This window comes from Notolepis coatsorum (assembly GCF_963971535.1).
Source record: "Notolepis coatsorum genome assembly, chromosome: 9".
In the NCBI taxonomy this organism is placed as follows: Eukaryota; Metazoa; Chordata; class Actinopteri; order Aulopiformes; family Paralepididae; genus Notolepis; species Notolepis coatsorum.
The window spans coordinates 11,707,355-11,727,450 of record NC_140173.1 but is presented as its reverse complement, the minus strand read 5'-3'; the positions used below and the strand labels follow the sequence as shown (position 1 = coordinate 11,727,450).

At 38.7% G+C, this 20,096-nt stretch overlaps 1 protein-coding gene across 1 annotated transcript in view; it reads left to right on the top strand.

Moving 5' to 3' along the window:
• The window catches only part of LOC311234858 (WAS/WASL-interacting protein family member 1-like), a 49,466-nt gene extending 38,491 nt beyond the window's left edge, over nt 1–10,975 (top strand). Inside the window, 4 exon segments of the mRNA XM_084322104.1 lie at nt 1,288–1,388; nt 3,146–3,361; nt 4,201–4,314; nt 8,628–10,975. Of these exon segments, the coding sequence (XP_084178230.1) occupies nt 1,288–1,388; nt 3,146–3,361; nt 4,201–4,314; nt 8,628–8,680 (484 nt within the window). The 3' untranslated portion in view covers nt 8,681–10,975.
• Nucleotides 10,976–20,096: the final 9,121 nt, after the last annotated feature.

Here is a 20,096-nt window from a genome sequence, read left to right as displayed (position 1 = left end):
CAGAGTTTTACCCCTTCGGAAGCATTTATATAGATATTTTAAGAAGAATAAGTTAATATACCGTGATATAAACCGTTACCGTCTATGCTTCAAATTATACCGTGATATAAATGTTAGACCATACCGTCCAGCCCTACCAGTTAGGGTACCTGGTGTATACTGTCATACTTTACTTACTCATAGTATATATTCAGATTTTAAGTGTTATTGACCATATTTATTGTAACGTATAATATAACTGACAGGGAATACAGATCCTCATCAGCACCTTTTGATTACTGCCTATTTTTATCTTTACTATAATTGTATATTGTATTGCCTATATTTATGTCTCCTAGTCCATACCTGTACCCCCCCCCCCCCCCCATGCTGCTATGATGTCTGAATTTCCTCCAAAGGGGATCCTTAAAGGAATATCTTATCTCATTAGTATTAATTAGGGCTGTCAGTTTATCGCGTTAATTAGATTAATTAATTACACAGCAAATAATCGCGTTATGAAAATTAACTCAAAATTAATTACAAAAAAGTTTTTTTCTTTTTTTTTATAATTTTTTTTTATCATTCATTCCATAAGAATGTAGAATACACATTTACAGATTTTTTTTAATATGGTCCATTTGCATGTTCTTGATATCTGATTCTAGGGACATCTATGAATCTCAGGGAATGTATTTCCAGTGTCAGAAATACTGTGGGCTAGATCAACAAAGAATGGATTGCACGGTGCAAGGTGCACCCTTACTTACAATTCATTATGAAATGAAAATGGGGGACCCTGATGTAAACAAGACGAAAGTCTTTCTCTGGTCTGCATCCCCTTAACAATTGTGTGTATTGAGCCGTACTGTATTGTACCCATTCTGCAATCTGTTAATAACATTTTCATTCAATCAATCAATCTGCGCGGTGATTGATTGAATGAACATTTTATTTTGAGTAAATTGTAATGAACCAAATGAGAATATCAATAATTTTTTTTTTATCTTTGACTGTGAATAACACCATGCTCAAATTGACCAGACCTGAAAAATCTAAGCAAATTAATAGATGGAAGATGATTAAAACAGAAGGTTTTGTAGATACAGTACTGAATTCTGCCATCCGGACACATGCAATTTGAAATATGATTATAGAATATAGAATATCAGGCATAAAATGGTTATGCGATTAAAATGCGATTAATTAGATTAATTAATTACAAATCCTGTAATTAATTAGATTAATTTTTTTAATCGCCTGACAGCACTAGTATTAATTAATTATCATGATTATCATTATCACCAGTCCTGCTCCGCCTCCAGCCCCACCGTCCATCAGAACCGGGCCGCTCCCTCCCCCACCCAGCGAGAGGCCGCCCCCCAGGAACCAATCAGCAGCGCGCACAGGTGAGCGGACACTCTGATTCATGTATTATCGCCTGCTGTATTTCATGCGGTCGTCACACTTATCATACAAAAGTAGGCCGACTGTGTTGAATTAACTTTGAGCAAAGTGGTGAATATTAGCGGTGCAAAATGTTCTGTCGTGTAATGTACGTTGTTATGTTAGAACTTTGTAAAGAAACTCAGTGTTAAGAGCGAGGCACTGCTCCGTGGCGATGCTCTGTTTTTAATATTGAACTATTTTATCACACTTTGTCTATTCTGTTTTATTATTTTTATTACTGGATGAAACCGTAAACAGAGAGGCCTATTGGGATGCTAGATCCTATGTGAAACACTGTGATTTACCTTACCTTGGTACCTCTCTATATATATTTCTTTTTCCCCCGATTGGTAATTTCCTTTATTCACGTCACTCTACTGTGATTGGACCGTTGGCTTGAGTGCAATGTGGGCATTTTTTATTTTACCAGTGGGCGATGGCCACTAGATACATTTTTGGTACACATCAGGTAACTTAGAATGAGCAGAAGTTGGAGAGGAAAGAGGGGGGAAAGGGGGAAGGGGGGAGGTGACAAAAATAGAGGGAAGAAGAAAACATAAAAGATCAAATAAAAAAGAAACAAACAACAAAAATAAGACTCAATAATAAAAACAAAGACAAAATAAAACTAAGACCCCAATTTTTCTTAACCCAGACCAGGGGGTGACAGTCCCCCAAACGTCTCCTCATGCTAACCCAGACCAGGGGGTGACAGTCCCCCAAACGTCTCCTCATGCTAACCCAGACCAGGGGGTGACAGTCCCCCAAACGTCTCCTCATGCTAACCCAGACCAGGGGGTGACAGTCCCCCCAAACGTCTCCTCATGTTAACCCAGACCAGGGGGTGACAGTCCCCCAAACGTCTCCTCATGTTAACCCAGACCAGGGGGTGACAGTCCCCCAAACGTCTCCACATGTTAACCCAGACCCAGGGGGTGACAGTCCCCCAAACGTCTCCTCATGCTAACCCAGACCAGGGGGTGACAGTCCCCCCAAACGTCTCCTCATGCTAACCCAGACCAGGGGGTGACAGTCCCCCAAACGTCTCCTCATGTTAACCCAGACCAGGGGGTGACAGTCCCCCAAACGTCTCCTCATGCTAACCCAGACCCAGGGGGTGACAGTCCCCCAAACGTCTCCTCATGCTAACCCAGACCAGGGGGTGACAGTCCCCCAAACGTCTCCTCATGTTAACCCAGACCAGGGGGTGACAGTCCCCCAAACGTCTCCTCATGTTAACCCAGACCAGGGGGTGACAGTCCCCCAAACGTCTCCTCATGCTAACCCAGACTGAGGAATGAAGACGCAGTGTAAACAGGAGTGCACTTGTGTTGACCCTTTCAAAGGGTTAATAGTCGACTAATCGATCGAAAGGAGCCGCTTTTATATTATTCTTTCCAAAAGCAAAGAGGTCTAGAAGCATGGCTAATGGCGCACATACCAGCGAGGCTAACTGCCTAAAAAACGGGCACAGAGGCACTGAAAGAGGATTTCAGCTGTCTAATGAACATACTGGACTAGACAAATATCAAGATGTATCCATCAGTGGACAAGAAGCCTTCAGTCGACTCCTTCAGACATTAACCCCCCCCCCCCCAAGTCTTAACGGGTCACGACGATGTTGCACTCTCCTCAGTCTTCCACCTAGCTTCCTGTTTTGTATCGATGACATCATCTCCACTGAAACACATAATGACGGGTCCCCTCCGCTCCCCAGGGCCACTCCCTCCTCCCCCCCCTGTAGATCGTAGCGGAGGCAGTGTGAGGTCATCGACGGCACCGCCCCCCAGTCGACCGGGCCCTGAGCCCCCCCGCGGGGGACCCGGCAACAGACCCCCTCTCCCTCCTGATAGGACGGCCATAGCAGGACCCCCTCCCCCTCCTCCACCGATCGGCAACGGTTTCCAGAACTCTCACCACCACCAACAAATAGGTACGTGTGATGATACGAGGGTGAGAGGATGATACGAGGGTGAGAGGATGATACGAGGGCGAGAGGATGATACAAAGGTGAGAGGATGATATGAAGGTAAGAGGATGATACAAAGCGCCGGGTAGCGCAGCGGACTAAGCGTCTGTCTACCACCACATAGCCAGTGGGATCGAATCCAGCTGTGGTGCTTCCGGGTTGGCCGACCGTCCATACTAACAGAATTGGCAGTGTTAGCGGGTGGGAAGCCGGCGTGGGTGGGTCCTGGTCGTTGTAAAACAGCGACTCCTACAGTTCGGTCGGGGCGCCTGCACAGCGAGGGAAGGATCTGGGAGAGGTAGTGTGACCTTCCACACGTTACACCCTCTCAGTGAGAGTCCACGCTGCCAGGTGAAAAGAAGCGGTGGGCTGGCTACACATGTGTCAGAGGAAGCATGTGATAGTCTCCGCCCTCCCGGACCGACGGTAGGGGGTAGCGTGCGCAACGACCAGGAAGGGGATTGGTAATTGGCATAACGACTAACATTGGGATGGGAGAAAAACGGAAAAAGAAGGGGGGAAAAGATATATAATTTTTTTTTTATAAAATACAATATGTATAATATGTAAGGAATAATGCCTGACGTGCTGTGCATATTGATATTTTAATGGACGAGTTGGAGGAGTGAATATGTCTTCCCCCCCCTCCCTACTTCCCATGTGGGGCATGACACCTGATCCAGTGCATCGGGCTGAACGTGTGGATTTGGGCAGAAGATAGAAAAACATCCATTGACATCCATTATTTTGTGTTTCTTCTTCTATCCCATTGATGTCCATCCATTTGTGCGGCGTCACACCAGATGAGTTTGAGGGTCGGTTCCATTTCCACCCGGTGTCGGACGTGCCCCCTCCGGAGCCCTACGTGCCCAGTCAGAAGACCTACCCCAGCAAGATGGCCAAGACCGACGGTAGAGGTCAGTCAGACACACACACACACACACACACACACACACACACACACACACACACACACACACACACACACACACACACACACACACACACACACACACACACACACACACACACACACACACACACACACACACACACACACACACACACACACACACACACACTCTGTGTGTTGCACATTTTCTGGGATATACTTCAGATTCAGATACAGAGTTTTATTTACCACATGGAAGCAATGCAATCATAGAGTTTTCATACAAAATCTCGTCATCTCCGTCGTGACTCTCCCTGTCCTGCGTTGTGTTTGTATCCACCCCTGTTAGTACATCCGCAAAAGGAGCAGGAAGAAGAATAATTCTTATAGTTACCTATTCCTAAACTAAACAAGTATTACTTGATGGTCGGCGTACAACTTAATTTACACAAAATAATAATTTATACCATATACAAAGAAACAATGAAACAATCCACAGATTAAACAAGAAAAAATTTAATAATAATAATAAAGAAAAAGAAAATATCTCACTATTCAGATCACATTTGACTTTCATACTGACTAAATAATTTTTTTTTATAATTATTTTTGAATTGACAAACACTATTACATCCCTGTACTGTTTTGTACATTCCCCGTTAGAGGAAAACAAGGATAATTCTAATTGAGAATTGTCCACAGCATTTTGATGAATGATTGAAACAGATCAGGTTATCAACCACCCAATGTATCTCAGTGAGCGATGTGTATTTTAGGTTAGGTTTTAGCGAACCCTCTCCTTAACCTCACTTGGGGATGCCAACACCTAACCCTCACCTAAAATAGAAAATACTGCGAACAACACATGGTGGTTGATATCCTAATCTGTTTGAATTATTAATAAAACTAAATGCATACTCGCCGTGCCATGGACCATATTCACATGGTGGCCATTTTTCTCACACGTATGTCGTGGTCAGATTGGGATTTCTTTCTTACCATTGGTGGGAACAGGGTGGAAAGGAATCCTGTTTGAATATGGTCAATAACTTTGTTAAAGTGTATTCTGTGGTCCTGTTATGCTGCTCTGATTAAAGGTTATGTTAAAGTGGTGTGTGGTCCAGTTATGCTGCTTTGATTAAAGGTGATGTTAAAGTGGTGTGTGGTCCATTTATGCTGCTTTGATTAAAGGTTATGTTAAAGTGGTGTGTGGTCCAGTTATGCTGCTTTGATTAAAGGTCATGTTAAAGTGGTGTGTGGTCCAGTTATGCTGCTCTGATTAAAGGTTATGTTAAAGTGGTGTGTGGTCCAGTTATGCTGCTCTGATTAAAGGTTATGTTAAAGTGGTGTGTGGTCCTGTTATGCTGCTCTGATTAAAGGTTATGTTAAAGTGGTGTGTGGTCCAGTTATGCTGCTTTGATTAAAGGTTATGTTAAAGTGGTGTGTGGTCCAGTTATGCTGCTTTGATTAAAGGTCATGTTAAAGTGGTGTGTGGTCCAGTTATGCTGCTCTGATTAAAGGTTATGTTAAAGTGGTGTGTGGTCCAGTTATGCTGCTTTGATTAAAGGTCATGTTAAAGTGGTGTGTGGTCCAGTTATGCTGCTTTGATTAAAGGTCATGTTAAAGTGGTGTGTGGTCCAGTTATGCTGCTCTGATTAAAGGTTATGTTAAAGTGGTATGTGGTCCAGTTATGCTGCTCTGATTAAAGGTTATGTTAAAGTGGTATGTGGTCCAGTTATGCTGCTCTGATTAAAGGTTATGTTAAAGTGGTGTGTGGTCCAGTTATGCTGCTCTGATTAAAGGTTATGTTAAAGTGGTATGTGGTCCAGTTATGCTGCTCTGATTAAAGGTTATGTTAAAGTGGTATGTGGTCCAGTTATGCTGCTCTGATTAAAGGTTATGTTAAAGTGGTGTGTGGTCCAGTTATGCTGCTCTGATTAAAGGTTCTGTTAAAGTGGTATGTGGTCCAGTTATGCTGCTCTGATTAAAGGTGATGTTAAAGTGGTATGTGGTCCAGTTATGCTGCTCTGATTAAAGGTTCTGTTAAAGTGGTATGTGGTCCAGTTATGCTGCTCTGATTAAAGGTTCTGTTAAAGTGGTATGTGGTCCAGTTATGCTGCTCTGATTAAAGGTTATGTTAAAGTGGTATGTGGTCCAGTTATGCTGCTCTGATTAAAGGTTATGTTAAAGTGGTGTGTGGTCCAGTTATGCTGCTCTGATTAAAGGTTATGTTAAAGTGGTATGTGGTCCAGTTATGCTGCTCTGAGAAAGTGCAGTATTGAGTAAACAAATACTTAGTTACTTTCCACTAGGGCTGTATCGAATGCTTTGAAGCTTGGATCATAATGTTGACATTCAAATTCTAAATCAACATTTGAATTTTTTATTTTTTATAAAAAAAAATTAAAATGTTATCTTTTTTTTAATGTGTCTATTCACTCTGTTTAAACCAATGGGGGTTTTCTTCACAGTTGCAGATAAAGATTAGGCTACACTAATATTATAGTATTATACTATAAGAAGTCACCATCACTTTCGTACCAACCGTGCCCTTATTGGATTATTTATGTTGACGAAACTGATGAGTTATATTCATTAAAGAAAGTTGATTTAATTTAAAATACTCATTTAGGGCGGATGAGTGGCGCAGTGGGCAAGGCGCTCGCCACTAACGCAGGAGATGCTGGGTTCGAGCCCAGCTCTCGGCGTTGCTACCGGCTTGGCTGGTCGTTCATACTAATACAATTGGCAGTGTTAGGGGGTGGGAAAGCCGGGGGTGGGGATTGGACGTTGTGGACAGCGACTCCTACAGGTCGGTTGGTGCGCCTGTACAGCAGAATCAGGAAGTATCGGGGGCAGCGTGAGCCTCCCACGCGCTACTCCTCGCCACTGAGAGATTGCGCTGTTCAGGTGAAAAGATGCAACAGGCTGCCTCCTCGTGTACCGGAGGGGACGCGTGATGCAAGGCTTCTATCCTCACTACAGCCGACCAGTGGGAGGCATAGTCTAGCAGCGTTCGAGACAGGGGAGGGGAGAATTGGAAATACGAAATTGGGATGGGAGAAAAATAGAAAATGGGAGAAAAAGTGGATCAAACAAAACAATTTATCATTTAATCAGATTAATCACTTTATTCAAATTGAGGATTTAGTTTGAGGATATAAATAAGTCATAAAATATGACGACAGACATTCAAAGCTTCTTTCGAATACTTCAATAGAAGCTTTGAATGTTAGAAACATGACATTCGGCACAGCCCTCCTTTCCACCACTGTTCATTTGAGTTGGTTTAACCCTTTCACTGCCACACTACCAAACCCTTTCACCGCGACAATACACAGAAGGTTATGTCGTGTGGCAGTGAAAGGGTTAAGGGAGCGTTCACACTGTTTCAGAGGCCTCTCTAACCCACCCAAGAAAGAACTGTGCTATCGCTGCATATAAACCCCCTTGAGGAGATCATTAACACTTTCAGTGCCCAGCAGGGGGCGCACATTTAGTGCTTGAATGCCCACCATCCACTTCAATGTTAGCATTAATATTGCCTAATCTATGTTTTAAATTATGGCTATGTGTCTAATCTGCCCGTCGCTTATCAATGACTCATTTCCAGTCAACATTGTCGAAGCAGATTGTTTTTTTATTGGTTCATTTCTGTTTTATAGAATTTTGAAAAGCCCTTGTTTTCAAGGGGAAAAAAAGATTCCATGATAATCGCCCTGTACTGTAATATTCTAGAACGTTGTCATTTTTCGGCCTATTTATGAATCGTTTTCAAATAAACGCTAGATTATCGATAGTATACCGTATGTGTACGTGTGCACGCTGGTGCCGCACGCTGAAAATCGATTCTCTCAGTTCCTGATCGATCTTACAGTCAAACAGCCATATCACATTATAGGGGAAAAGCTTATATCTCCGTGAAAACAGGTCTGATTATCCTATGACTGGTAAAATAGATTCCTTACCTGAGATCAGATGGTATCCAAATGGATTATTCCAATTCCTGATCGCCATTCCAAAAATCGATCCTTTTATTGATCCAACGCGTATACTGTAAAACACATATTACACGCTGTGCTGAGGGTTCAGAATGAATCTGATCGGCTCCGGTTACATGCGTGAGAAGTAAAATGTGGATTCCGGAGTTTTTTTTTCTCATCCATTTTCATTGAGTCCAATCCAAAAGGGTGCATTACCATCTGGGAGACGATAGGGGGCGCTTTTTTCACATCTGAGCGCCTGGCGGGGCAGGTTTACCAACGGTAGACTCGGTTGATGAAATATGAATTCAGACCGCTAATAAAAAAGTGTTAATATAGCTTTGTTTCTCCCCAGGCTCTGGTAAAAAGGAGAGAGGAGCTCCTCCACTGCCCCCTATACCCCGGTGAAGGAACTACATCACCCTGACCACAACTTCTGGACAGCCCCCCCCCCCCCCCCCCCCCCCCCCACCACACACACACACACCTGTCTCTCTCTCTGTCTCCCCTTCTCTCTGATTCTCTCTCTCTCTAGCATGTCGTTCATATGATGGTTGACATGTTATGGTTGTTGTTCACCCAGACAGACGCAGGATGTTTACACGCTGTGTTCCTTTGCACCAGCAGCAGCGTAGCAGCAGCACACGACCAAAGACCCAACGTCAGCGTTTTAGGACCTCTTGCCTTATTCTCAGACGGGGAGGACGTTGTACGTTTGAAGCAATCTGATGGCCGGGTCCCCGTCGCCTCTCAGGGAGCGGCCAGACTCATCCGTATCGAAACAGGCAGAGACAATTATCGTTTGGAATTAGAACCGAACAAAAGAATATATATAATAATTATGTATATCGCTAAAGTCGCATCTTTTATGAGTTTCTCTACCCAATGAGCGCATCAAATGTTTGCTCCGCTTGATCAAACAGACGGGAGCGAAGCTCCCTCCGTGCCAAACGGTGTGTCCATCAGTTCTAAACGGTTCAGCCCACTTGAATGTTCGGTTTGTCAAAATGAATATGAATCTGGCTGCAGATCAACCCGGTCCAACAGACAAGACATGTGCAGCGCACTGCAAAGTAATTAAGAATAAGACGTCGATGGACAGAAATAACGGATGGCTTGATGTCTATCTGTATGTCTGTATGTTATGATGAATTGAAAATGGGGGACCCTGATGTAAACAAGACGAAAGTCTTTCTCTGGTCTGCATCCCCTTAACAATTGTGTGTATTGAGCCGTACTGTATTGTACCCATTCTGCAATCTGTTAATACACTTTCCGATGGATCTGGCCCCTCTCTCTCGGGCTGTGAACTCACAGAGAAGATACGCGGGTCTTCCCTCGACACCGAGGTGCGTATCCAGCGTACGTCGGTGACTTCATTGTCATATCGAGAAGCCGCTCTCCGTCGACATCGTTCAGTGTTTTTCCACCGCTGTGCCTTTTTTATATTCACGATTCATACAAGTCTCCAGGGAAGAGGCCGGGGACAGCTGTTTTTAATAATGTACATGTATCGGTGCGTGTTTAGTAGGGATGTCCGATATTATCGGCCGATATTGGCATTAAAATGTGATATTGGAAAATATCTGTACCGTTTTTCAAAAAATATATATATATATCTTTTTTTGTACATTTCTATAACCTTTATTTACTCAGGCAAGCAAGTAAGAACAAATTCTGATTTTATTTATTGTCAAAAGTATGCATAATGTTGTGTTAATTCCACAACAAGAGATATATGTAATGTTAATTACCTGAAATTATTCCGTTTTTTGGGGGGGAAACCCTGCATATATCTGTATCGGTTGATATCGGTATCGGAAATTAAGAGTTGGACAATATCGGTATATCGGTATCGGTAAAAAGCCAATATCGAGCATCCCTAGTATTTAGCTATTCTCCTGTGTCAACGGTCGACGGGCAGCTAGAAAACTGCCGTGGAATATGGAAGTGTAAACAATGGAAAAAATATTTTTGTATCAATAATTTCCACAGAAAGTATCCAAACATAACAGCAGGGTAACCAAAACTGGGAGCGTAAAATGACAGACAAGACGGATGTCCCTTCTCAGCACTGCCACACATGCTAACGGGGGGGGGGGGGGGGGGGGGGACGCTGGTATATTTTGTCAAATGTATAAATGTACGTGTATCCCTTTGTCGAAAAAAATATGGAGTTACTGTTGATGAAATGATGAACGGTACTTTTCGTTTGTTTGTCTCGACGGTGGATCGAACACGCAGTTGTGTATGAGATGACGATCAACGTTGCTTAAGAGTGGACCGTGGTGTGGAGTTAGTATGTTGGGAGTCGCTTTTCTAATGAATGGATGGAGAGGTTTGTTTTGCTCATGTGTTAACCCTTTCACTGCCACACGTAATAGTAAAGGGCTAACCTTCTGTCGTGTGGCAGTGAAAGGGTTAAGAGCGGCCTTGACGTATGGAGGACCTGTGGGTGTCACCGTGTGATCCAGTGCTATTGAAGGACTGTGTTTTTGTTTTTTTTAAGTTATGTTTCCAGAACTATGCAGTATTATGTGTTTGCTTCGCCGCCCACACTGCTCTGAACAGTCTTGTATAGGCTACTTGATATTGTTGTATTATGAGCGTGTGTTGGTGACGGAAGTATTTTCTCAATGACAATCGCACACAGGGATAATAGACCTATTACATCAATAAACAAATAATTCTGCTATAAAGATTATTTCCTTCACTAAGTTCGCTGAATTCTAGTCTTTTGTGGTGCTATAGGGTACTTTAGGGCAATTAGTGTGACCTGTTTTTGGGATATGCACACTGGTAAGCAGGAGGGTGAGATAATCCAAAAAACATTATGATACATTAGAGAACCTTCAAGTTTCAAGTTTCAAGTTTCTTTAATAGTTGTCATACAGAAGTACAGAATACTTTCATACAAAATGCTTCTTACTGTTCAGACAGTAGAAATGGTATAGAATGCATTTATATAGCGCTTTTACTGTAGGAAGATTATTCATTGATGATACCGTATCTAGATTACTGTCAGAAGGTTATGTAAGGGATAATGTATAGCTATGAGGTCATTGTCGCAAAATAATTGACCGACACAGAGTTTTAAACGTCAGTGAAGGTCAATTATTTTGCGACAATGACCGAGTATAGGCTATACATTATCCCGCTTATTACATGGCTAACTTACTAACAATATACCTAATTCATCGACAAGACGAGATCAAATGCAGACGCAGTTGTTCTGTGGCTCTGTCAGCCCAAATAAAGTGATTATTATTATCGGCAGGTCTGTGGTCTGATTGCATGACTGAGTGCAGCTGTGCATATGCTGAGCAGCACTGATACAGTGTGTGTAGTGGGCTTGATTGGTCCAGCTGCGCACAGCGGTCATTATTGTTCGGCAGAGGTCCGTTATCGAGTAATATCGGACCTCTGACGAGCGCTATTGACCAATCACAAGCAAGCATTTCGGCGAATGTGAAAACGCCATGTAATAATCACAGATAATACCTATACTGATAATGTCAGAAAGCTATTCACTAATAATAATGTATCTAGATTAGTGTCAGAAGGTTATTAACTGATAATACAGTATCTAGATTACTGTCAGAAGGTTATTAACTGATAATACAGTATCTAGATTACTGTCAGAATGTTATTAACCGTTAATACTGCATCTAGATTCATGTCAGGGGGTTATTAACTGATAATACAGTGTCTAGATTAGTGTCTGAAGGTTATTCACTGATGATACTGTATCTAGATTAGTGTCTGAAGGTTATTAACTGATAATACTGCATCTAGATTAGTGTCGGAAAGTTATTCATTGATAATACTGTATCTAGATTAGTGTCTGAAGGTTATTCACTGATAATACTGTATCTAGATTAGTGTCTGAAGGTTATTCACTGATAATACTGTATCTAGATTAGTGTCTGAAGGTTATTCACTGATAATACTGTATCTAGATTAGTGTCTGAAGGTTATTCACTGATGATACTGTATCTAGATTAGTGTCTGAAGGTTATTCACTGATAATACTGTATCTAGATTAGTGTCTGAAGGTTATTCACTGATAATACTGTATCTAGATTAGTGTCTGAAGGTTATTCACTGATAATACTGTATCTAGATTAGTGTCAGAAGGTTATTAACTGATAATACTGTATCTAGATTAGTGTCTGAAGGTTATTAACTGATAATACTGTATCTAGATTAGTGTCTGAAGGTTATTAACTGATGATACTGTATCTAGATTAGTGTCTGAAGGTTATTAACTGATGATACTGTATCTAGATTAGTGTCTGAAGGTTATTCACTGATAATACTGTATCTAGATTAGTGTCTGAAGGTTATTAACTGATGATACTGTATCTAGATTAGTGTCTGAAGGTTATTCACTGATAATACTGTATCTAGATTAGTGTCTGAAGGTTATTCACTGATAATACTGTATCTAGATTAGTGTCTGAAGGTTATTCACTGATAATACTGTATCTAGATTAGTGTCTGAAGGTTATTCACTGATAATACTGTATCTAGATTAGTGTCTGAAGGTTATTCACTGATGATACTGTATCTAGATTAGTGTCTGAAGGTTATTCACTGATAATACTGTATCTAGATTAGTGTCTGAAGGTTATTCACTGATAATACTGTATCTAGATTAGTGTCTGAAGGTTATTCACTGATAATACTGTATCTAGATTAGTGTCTGAAGGTTATTCACTGATAATACTGTATCTAGATTAGTGTCTGAAGGTTATTCACTGATAATACTGTATCTAGATTAGTGTCTGAAGGTTATTCACTGATGATACTGTATCTAGATTAGTGTCTGAAGGTTATTCACTGATAATACTGTATCTAGATTAGTGTCAGAAGGTTATTCACTGATAATACTGTATCTAGATTAGTGTCTGAAGGTTATTCACTGATAATACTGTATCTAGATTAGTGTCTGAAGGTTATTCACTGATGATACTGTATCTAGATTAGTGTCTGAAGGTTATTCACTGATAATACTGTATCTAGATTAGTGTCTGAAGGTTATTCACTGATAATACTGTATCTAGATTAGTGTCTGAAGGTTATTCACTGATAATACTGTATCTAGATTAGTGTCTGAAGGTTATTCACTGATAATACTGTATCTAGATTAGTGTCTGAAGGTTATTCACTGATAATACTGTATCCAGATTAGTGTCTGAAGGTTATTCACTGATAATACTGTGTCTAGATTAGTGTCTGAAGGTTATTCACTGATAATACTGTATCTAGATTAGTGTCTGAAGGTTATTAACTGATGATACTGTATCTAGATTAGTGTCTGAAGGTTATTCACTGATAATACTGTATCTAGATTAGTGTCTGAAGGTTATTCACTGATAATACTGTATCTAGATTAGTGTCTGAAGGTTATTCACTGATAATACTGTATCTAGATTAGTGTCAGAAGGTTATTTACTGATGATACTGTATCTAGATTAGTGTCAGAAGGTTATTAACTGATAATACTGTATCTAGATTAGTGTCTGAAGGTTATTCACTGATGATACTGTATCTAGATTAGTGTCTGAAGGTTATTCACTGATAATACTGTATCTAGATTAGTGTCTGAAGGTTATTAACTGATAATACAGTGTCTAGATTAGTGTCTGAAGGTTATTCACTGATAATACTGTATCTAGATTAGTGTCAGGTTATTAACTGATAATACTGTATCTAGATTAGTGTCAGAAGGTTATTAACTGATAATACTGTATCTAGATTAGTGTCAGGTTATTAACTGATAATACTGTATCTAGATTAGTGTCTGAAGGTTATTCACTGATAATACTGTATCTAGATTAGTGTCAGGTTATTAACTGATAATACTGTATCTAGATTAGTGTCTGAAGGTTATTCACTGATAATACTGTATCTAGATTAGTGTCTGAAGGTTATTAACTGATAATACAGTGTCTAGATTAGTGTCTGAAGGTTATTCACTGATAATACAGTGTCTAGATTAGTGTCAGGTTATTAACTGATAATACTGTATCTAGATTAGTGTCTGAAGGTTATTCACTGATAATACTGTATCTAGATTAGTGTCTGAAGGTTATTCACTGATAATACTGTATCTAGATTAGTGTCTGAAGGTTATTCACTGATAATACTGTATCTAGATTAGTGTCTGAAGGTTATTCACTGATAATACTGTATCTAGATTAGTGTCTGAAGGTTATTCACTGATAATACTGCATCTAGATTAGTGTCGGAAAGTTATTCACTGATAATACTGCATCTAGATTAGTGTCTGAAGGTTATTCACTGATAATACTGTATCTAGATTAGTGTCTGAAGGTTATTCACTGATAATACTGTATCTAGATTAGTGTCTGAAGGTTATTCACTGATAATACTGCATCTAGATTAGTGTCTGAAGGTTATTCACTGATAATACTGTATCTAGATTAGTGTCTGAAGGTTATTCACTGATAATACTGTATCTAGATTAGTGTCTGAAGGTTATTCACTGATAATACTGTATCTAGATTAGTGTCTGAAGGTTATTCACTGATAATACTGTATCTAGATTAGTGTCTGAAGGTTATTCACTGATAATACTGTATCTAGATTAGTGTCTGAAGGTTATTCACTGATGATACTGTATCTAGATTAGTGTCTGAAGGTTATTCACTGATAATACTGTATCTAGATTAGTGTCAGAAGGTTATTCACTGATAATACTGTATCTAGATTAGTGTCTGAAGGTTATTCACTGATAATACTGTATCTAGATTAGTGTCTGAAGGTTATTCACTGATGATACTGTATCTAGATTAGTGTCTGAAGGTTATTCACTGATAATACTGTATCTAGATTAGTGTCTGAAGGTTATTCACTGATAATACTGTATCTAGATTAGTGTCTGAAGGTTATTCACTGATAATACTGTATCTAGATTAGTGTCTGAAGGTTATTCACTGATAATACTGTATCTAGATTAGTGTCTGAAGGTTATTCACTGATAATACTGTATCCAGATTAGTGTCTGAAGGTTATTCACTGATAATACTGTGTCTAGATTAGTGTCTGAAGGTTATTCACTGATAATACTGTATCTAGATTAGTGTCTGAAGGTTATTAACTGATGATACTGTATCTAGATTAGTGTCTGAAGGTTATTCACTGATAATACTGTATCTAGATTAGTGTCTGAAGGTTATTCACTGATAATACTGTATCTAGATTAGTGTCTGAAGGTTATTCACTGATAATACTGTATCTAGATTAGTGTCAGAAGGTTATTTACTGATGATACTGTATCTAGATTAGTGTCAGAAGGTTATTAACTGATAATACTGTATCTAGATTAGTGTCTGAAGGTTATTCACTGATGATACTGTATCTAGATTAGTGTCTGAAGGTTATTCACTGATAATACTGTATCTAGATTAGTGTCTGAAGGTTATTAACTGATAATACAGTGTCTAGATTAGTGTCTGAAGGTTATTCACTGATAATACTGTATCTAGATTAGTGTCAGGTTATTAACTGATAATACTGTATCTAGATTAGTGTCAGAAGGTTATTAACTGATAATACTGTATCTAGATTAGTGTCAGGTTATTAACTGATAATACTGTATCTAGATTAGTGTCTGAAGGTTATTCACTGATAATACTGTATCTAGATTAGTGTCAGGTTATTAACTGATAATACTGTATCTAGATTAGTGTCTGAAGGTTATTCACTGATAATACTGTATCTAGATTAGTGTCTGAAGGTTATTAACTGATAATACAGTGTCTAGATTAGTGTCTGAAGGTTATTCACTGATAATACAGTGTCTAGATTAGTGTCAGGTTATTAACTGATAATACTGTATCTAGATTAGTGTCTGAAGGTTATTCACTGATAATACTGTATCTAGATTAGTGTCTGAAGGTTATTCACTGATAATACTGTATCTAGATTAGTGTCTGAAGGTTATTAACTGATAATACTGTATCTAGATTAGTGTCTGAAGGTTATTCACTGATAATACTGTATCTAGATTAGTGTCTGAAGGTTATTCACTGATAATACTGCATCTAGATTAGTGTCGGAAAGTTATTCACTGATAATACTGCATCTAGATTAGTGTCTGAAGGTTATTCACTGATAATACTGTATCTAGATTAGTGTCTGAAGGTTATTCACTGATAATACTGTATCTAGATTAGTGTCTGAAGGTTATTAACTGATAATACTGCATCTAGATTAGTGTCGGAAAGTTATTCACTGATAATACTGCATCTAGATTAGTGTCTGAAGGTTATTCACTGATAATACTGTATCTAGATTAGTGTCTGAAGGTTATTCACTGATAATACTGTATCTAGATTAGTGTCTGAAGGTTATTCACTGATAATACTGTATCTAGATTAGTGTCTGAAGGTTATTAACTGATAATACTGTATCTAGATTAGTGTCTGAAGGTTATTCACTGATAATACTGTATCTAGATTAGTGTCTGAAGGTTATTCACTGATAATACTGCATCTAGATTAGTGTCGGAAAGTTATTCACTGATAATACTGCATCTAGATTAGTGTCTGAAGGTTATTCACTGATAATACTGTATCTAGATTAGTGTCTGAAGGTTATTCACTGATAATACTGTATCTAGATTAGTGTCTGAAGGTTATTAACTGATAATACTGCATCTAGATTAGTGTCGGAAAGTTATTCACTGATAATACTGCATCTAGATTAGTGTCTGAAGGTTATTCACTGATAATACTGCATCTAGATTAGTGTCTGAAGGTTATTCACTGATAATACTGTATCTAGATTAGTGTCTGAAGGTTATTCACTGATAATACTGTATCTAGATTAGTGTCTGAAGGTTATTAACTGATGATACTGTATCTAGATTAGTGTCTGAAGGTTATTCACTGATAATACTGTATCTAGATTAGTGTCTGAAGGTTATTAACTGATAATACTGTATCTAGATTAGTGTCTGAAGGTTATTCACTGATAATACTGTATCTAGATTAGTGTCTGAAGGTTATTAACTGATAATACTGTATCTAGATTAGTGTCAGAAGGTTATTAACTGATGATACTGTATCTAGATTAGTGTCTGAAGGTTATTCACTGATAATACTGTATCTAGATTAGTGTCTGAAGGTTATTAACTGATGATACTGTATCTAGATTAGTGTCTGAAGGTTATTAACTGATAATACTGTATCTAGATTAGTGTCTGAAGGTTATTAACTGATGATACTGTATCTAGATTAGTGTCTGAAGGTTATTCACTGATAATACTGTATCTAGATTAGTGTCTGAAGGTTATTAACTGATGATACTGTATCTAGATTAGTGTCTGAAGGTTATTCACTGATGATACTGTATCTAGATTAGTGTCTGAAGGTTATTAACTGATAATACTGTATCTAGATTAGTGTCAGGTTATTCACTGATAATACTGTATCTAGATTAGTGTCTGAAGGTTATGTAAGGGATAATGTATGGCTAGGAGGTCATTGTCGCAAAATAATTGACCGACACGGAGTTTAAAATACCGAGGCGCCGCGCCGAGGTGTTTTAAACGGAGTGAAGGTCAATTATTTTGCGACAATGACCGAGTAGGCTATACATTATCTCGCTTATTACATGGCTAACTTACTAACAATATACCTAATTCATTTGACAAATCGCAGTTGTTCTGTGGCTCTGTCAGCCCAAATAAAGTGATTATTATTATCGCGCGGGCAGCAGCTCTGTTCTGGCTCCGCTGTGTTCGGGCTCCGCTCGGCGCTCCGCCCCCTGTCATCGCCGGCAGCAGTGTGTGTCAGTGGGCTTGATTGCCAACAGCTGCGCTCTGCGGTCATTATTGAAAAATCTGCGGTCATTATCGAAAAATAATGACCGCAGTCGGGGGGCTGTTGACCAATCACAAGCAAGCATTTCGGCGAATGTGAAAACGCCATGTAATAATAACTGATAATACTGTATCTAGATTAGTGTCTGAAGGTTATTAACTGATAATACTGTATCTAGATTAGTGTCTGAAGGTTATTCACTGATAATACTGTATCTAGATTAGTGTCTGAAGGTTATTAACTGATAATACTGTATCTAGATTAGTGTCTGAAGGTTATTCACTGATAATACTGTATCTAGATTAGTGTCTGAAGGTTATTAACTGATGATACTGTATCTAGATTAGTGTCTGAAGGTTATTAACTGATAATACTGTATCTAGATTAGTGTCTGAAGATTATTAACTGATGATACTGTATCTAGATTAGTGTCTGAAGGTTATTCACTGATAATACTGTATCTAGATTAGTGTCTGAAGGTTATTCACTGATTCTGTATCTAGATTAGTGTCTGAAGGTTATTCACTGATAATACTGTATCTAGATTAGTGTCTGAAGGTTATTAACTGATAATACTGTATCTAGATTAGTGTCTGAAGGTTATTCACTGATGATACTGTATCTAGATTAGTGTCTGAAGGTTATTAACTGATAATACTGTATCTAGATTAGTGTCTGAAGGTTATTAACTGATAATACTGTATCTAGATTAGTGTCTGAAGGTTATTCACTGATAATACTGTATCTAGATTAGTGTCTGAAGGTTATTCACTGATAATGCTGTATCTAGATTAGTGTCTGAAGGTTATTCACTGATAATACTGTATCTAGATTAGTGTCTGAAGGTTATTCACTGATAATACTGTATCTAGATTAGTGTCTGAAGGTTATTCACTGATAATACTGTATCTAGATTAGTGTCTGAAGGTTATTAACTGATAATACTGTATCTAGATTAGTGTCTGAAGGTTATTCACTGATGATACTGTATCTAGATTAGTGTCTGAAGGTTATTAACTGATAATACTGTATCTAGATTAGTGTCTGAAGGTTATTAACTGATAATACTGTATCTAGATTAGTGTCTGAAGGTTATTCACTGATAATACTGTATCTAGATTAGTGTCTGACGGTTATTCACTGATAATGCTGTATCTAGATTAGTGTCTGAAGGTTATTCACTGATAATACTGTATCTAGATTAGTGTCTGAAGGTTATTCACTGATAATACTGTATCTAGATTAGTGTCTGAAGGTTATTCACTGATAATACTGTATCCAGATTAGTGTCTGAAGGTTATTCACTGATGATACTGCATCTAGATTAGTGTCTGAAGGTTATTCACTGATAATACTGTATCTAGATTAGTGTCTGAAGGTTATTCACTGATAATACTGCATCTAGATTAGTGTCGGAAAGTTATTCACTGATAATACTGCATCTAGATTAGTGTCTGAAGGTTATTCACTGATAATACTGTATCTAGATTAGTGTCTGAAGGTTATTCACTGATAATACTGTATCTAGATTAGTGTCTGAAGGTTATTAACTGATAATACTGCATCTAGATTAGTGTCGGAAAGTTATTCACTGATAATACTGCATCTAGATTAGTGTCTGAAGGTTATTCACTGATAATACTGTATCTAGATTAGTGTCTGAAGGTTATTCACTGATAATACTGTATCTAGATTAGTGTCTGAAGGTTATTCACTGATAATACTGTATCTAGATTAGTGTCTGAAGGTTATTAACTGATAATACTGTATCTAGATTAGTGTCTGAAGGTTATTCACTGATAATACTGTATCTAGATTAGTGTCTGAAGGTTATTCACTGATAATACTGCATCTAGATTAGTGTCGGAAAGTTATTCACTGATAATACTGCATCTAGATTAGTGTCTGAAGGTTATTCACTGATAATACTGTATCTAGATTAGTGTCTGAAGGTTATTCACTGATAATAC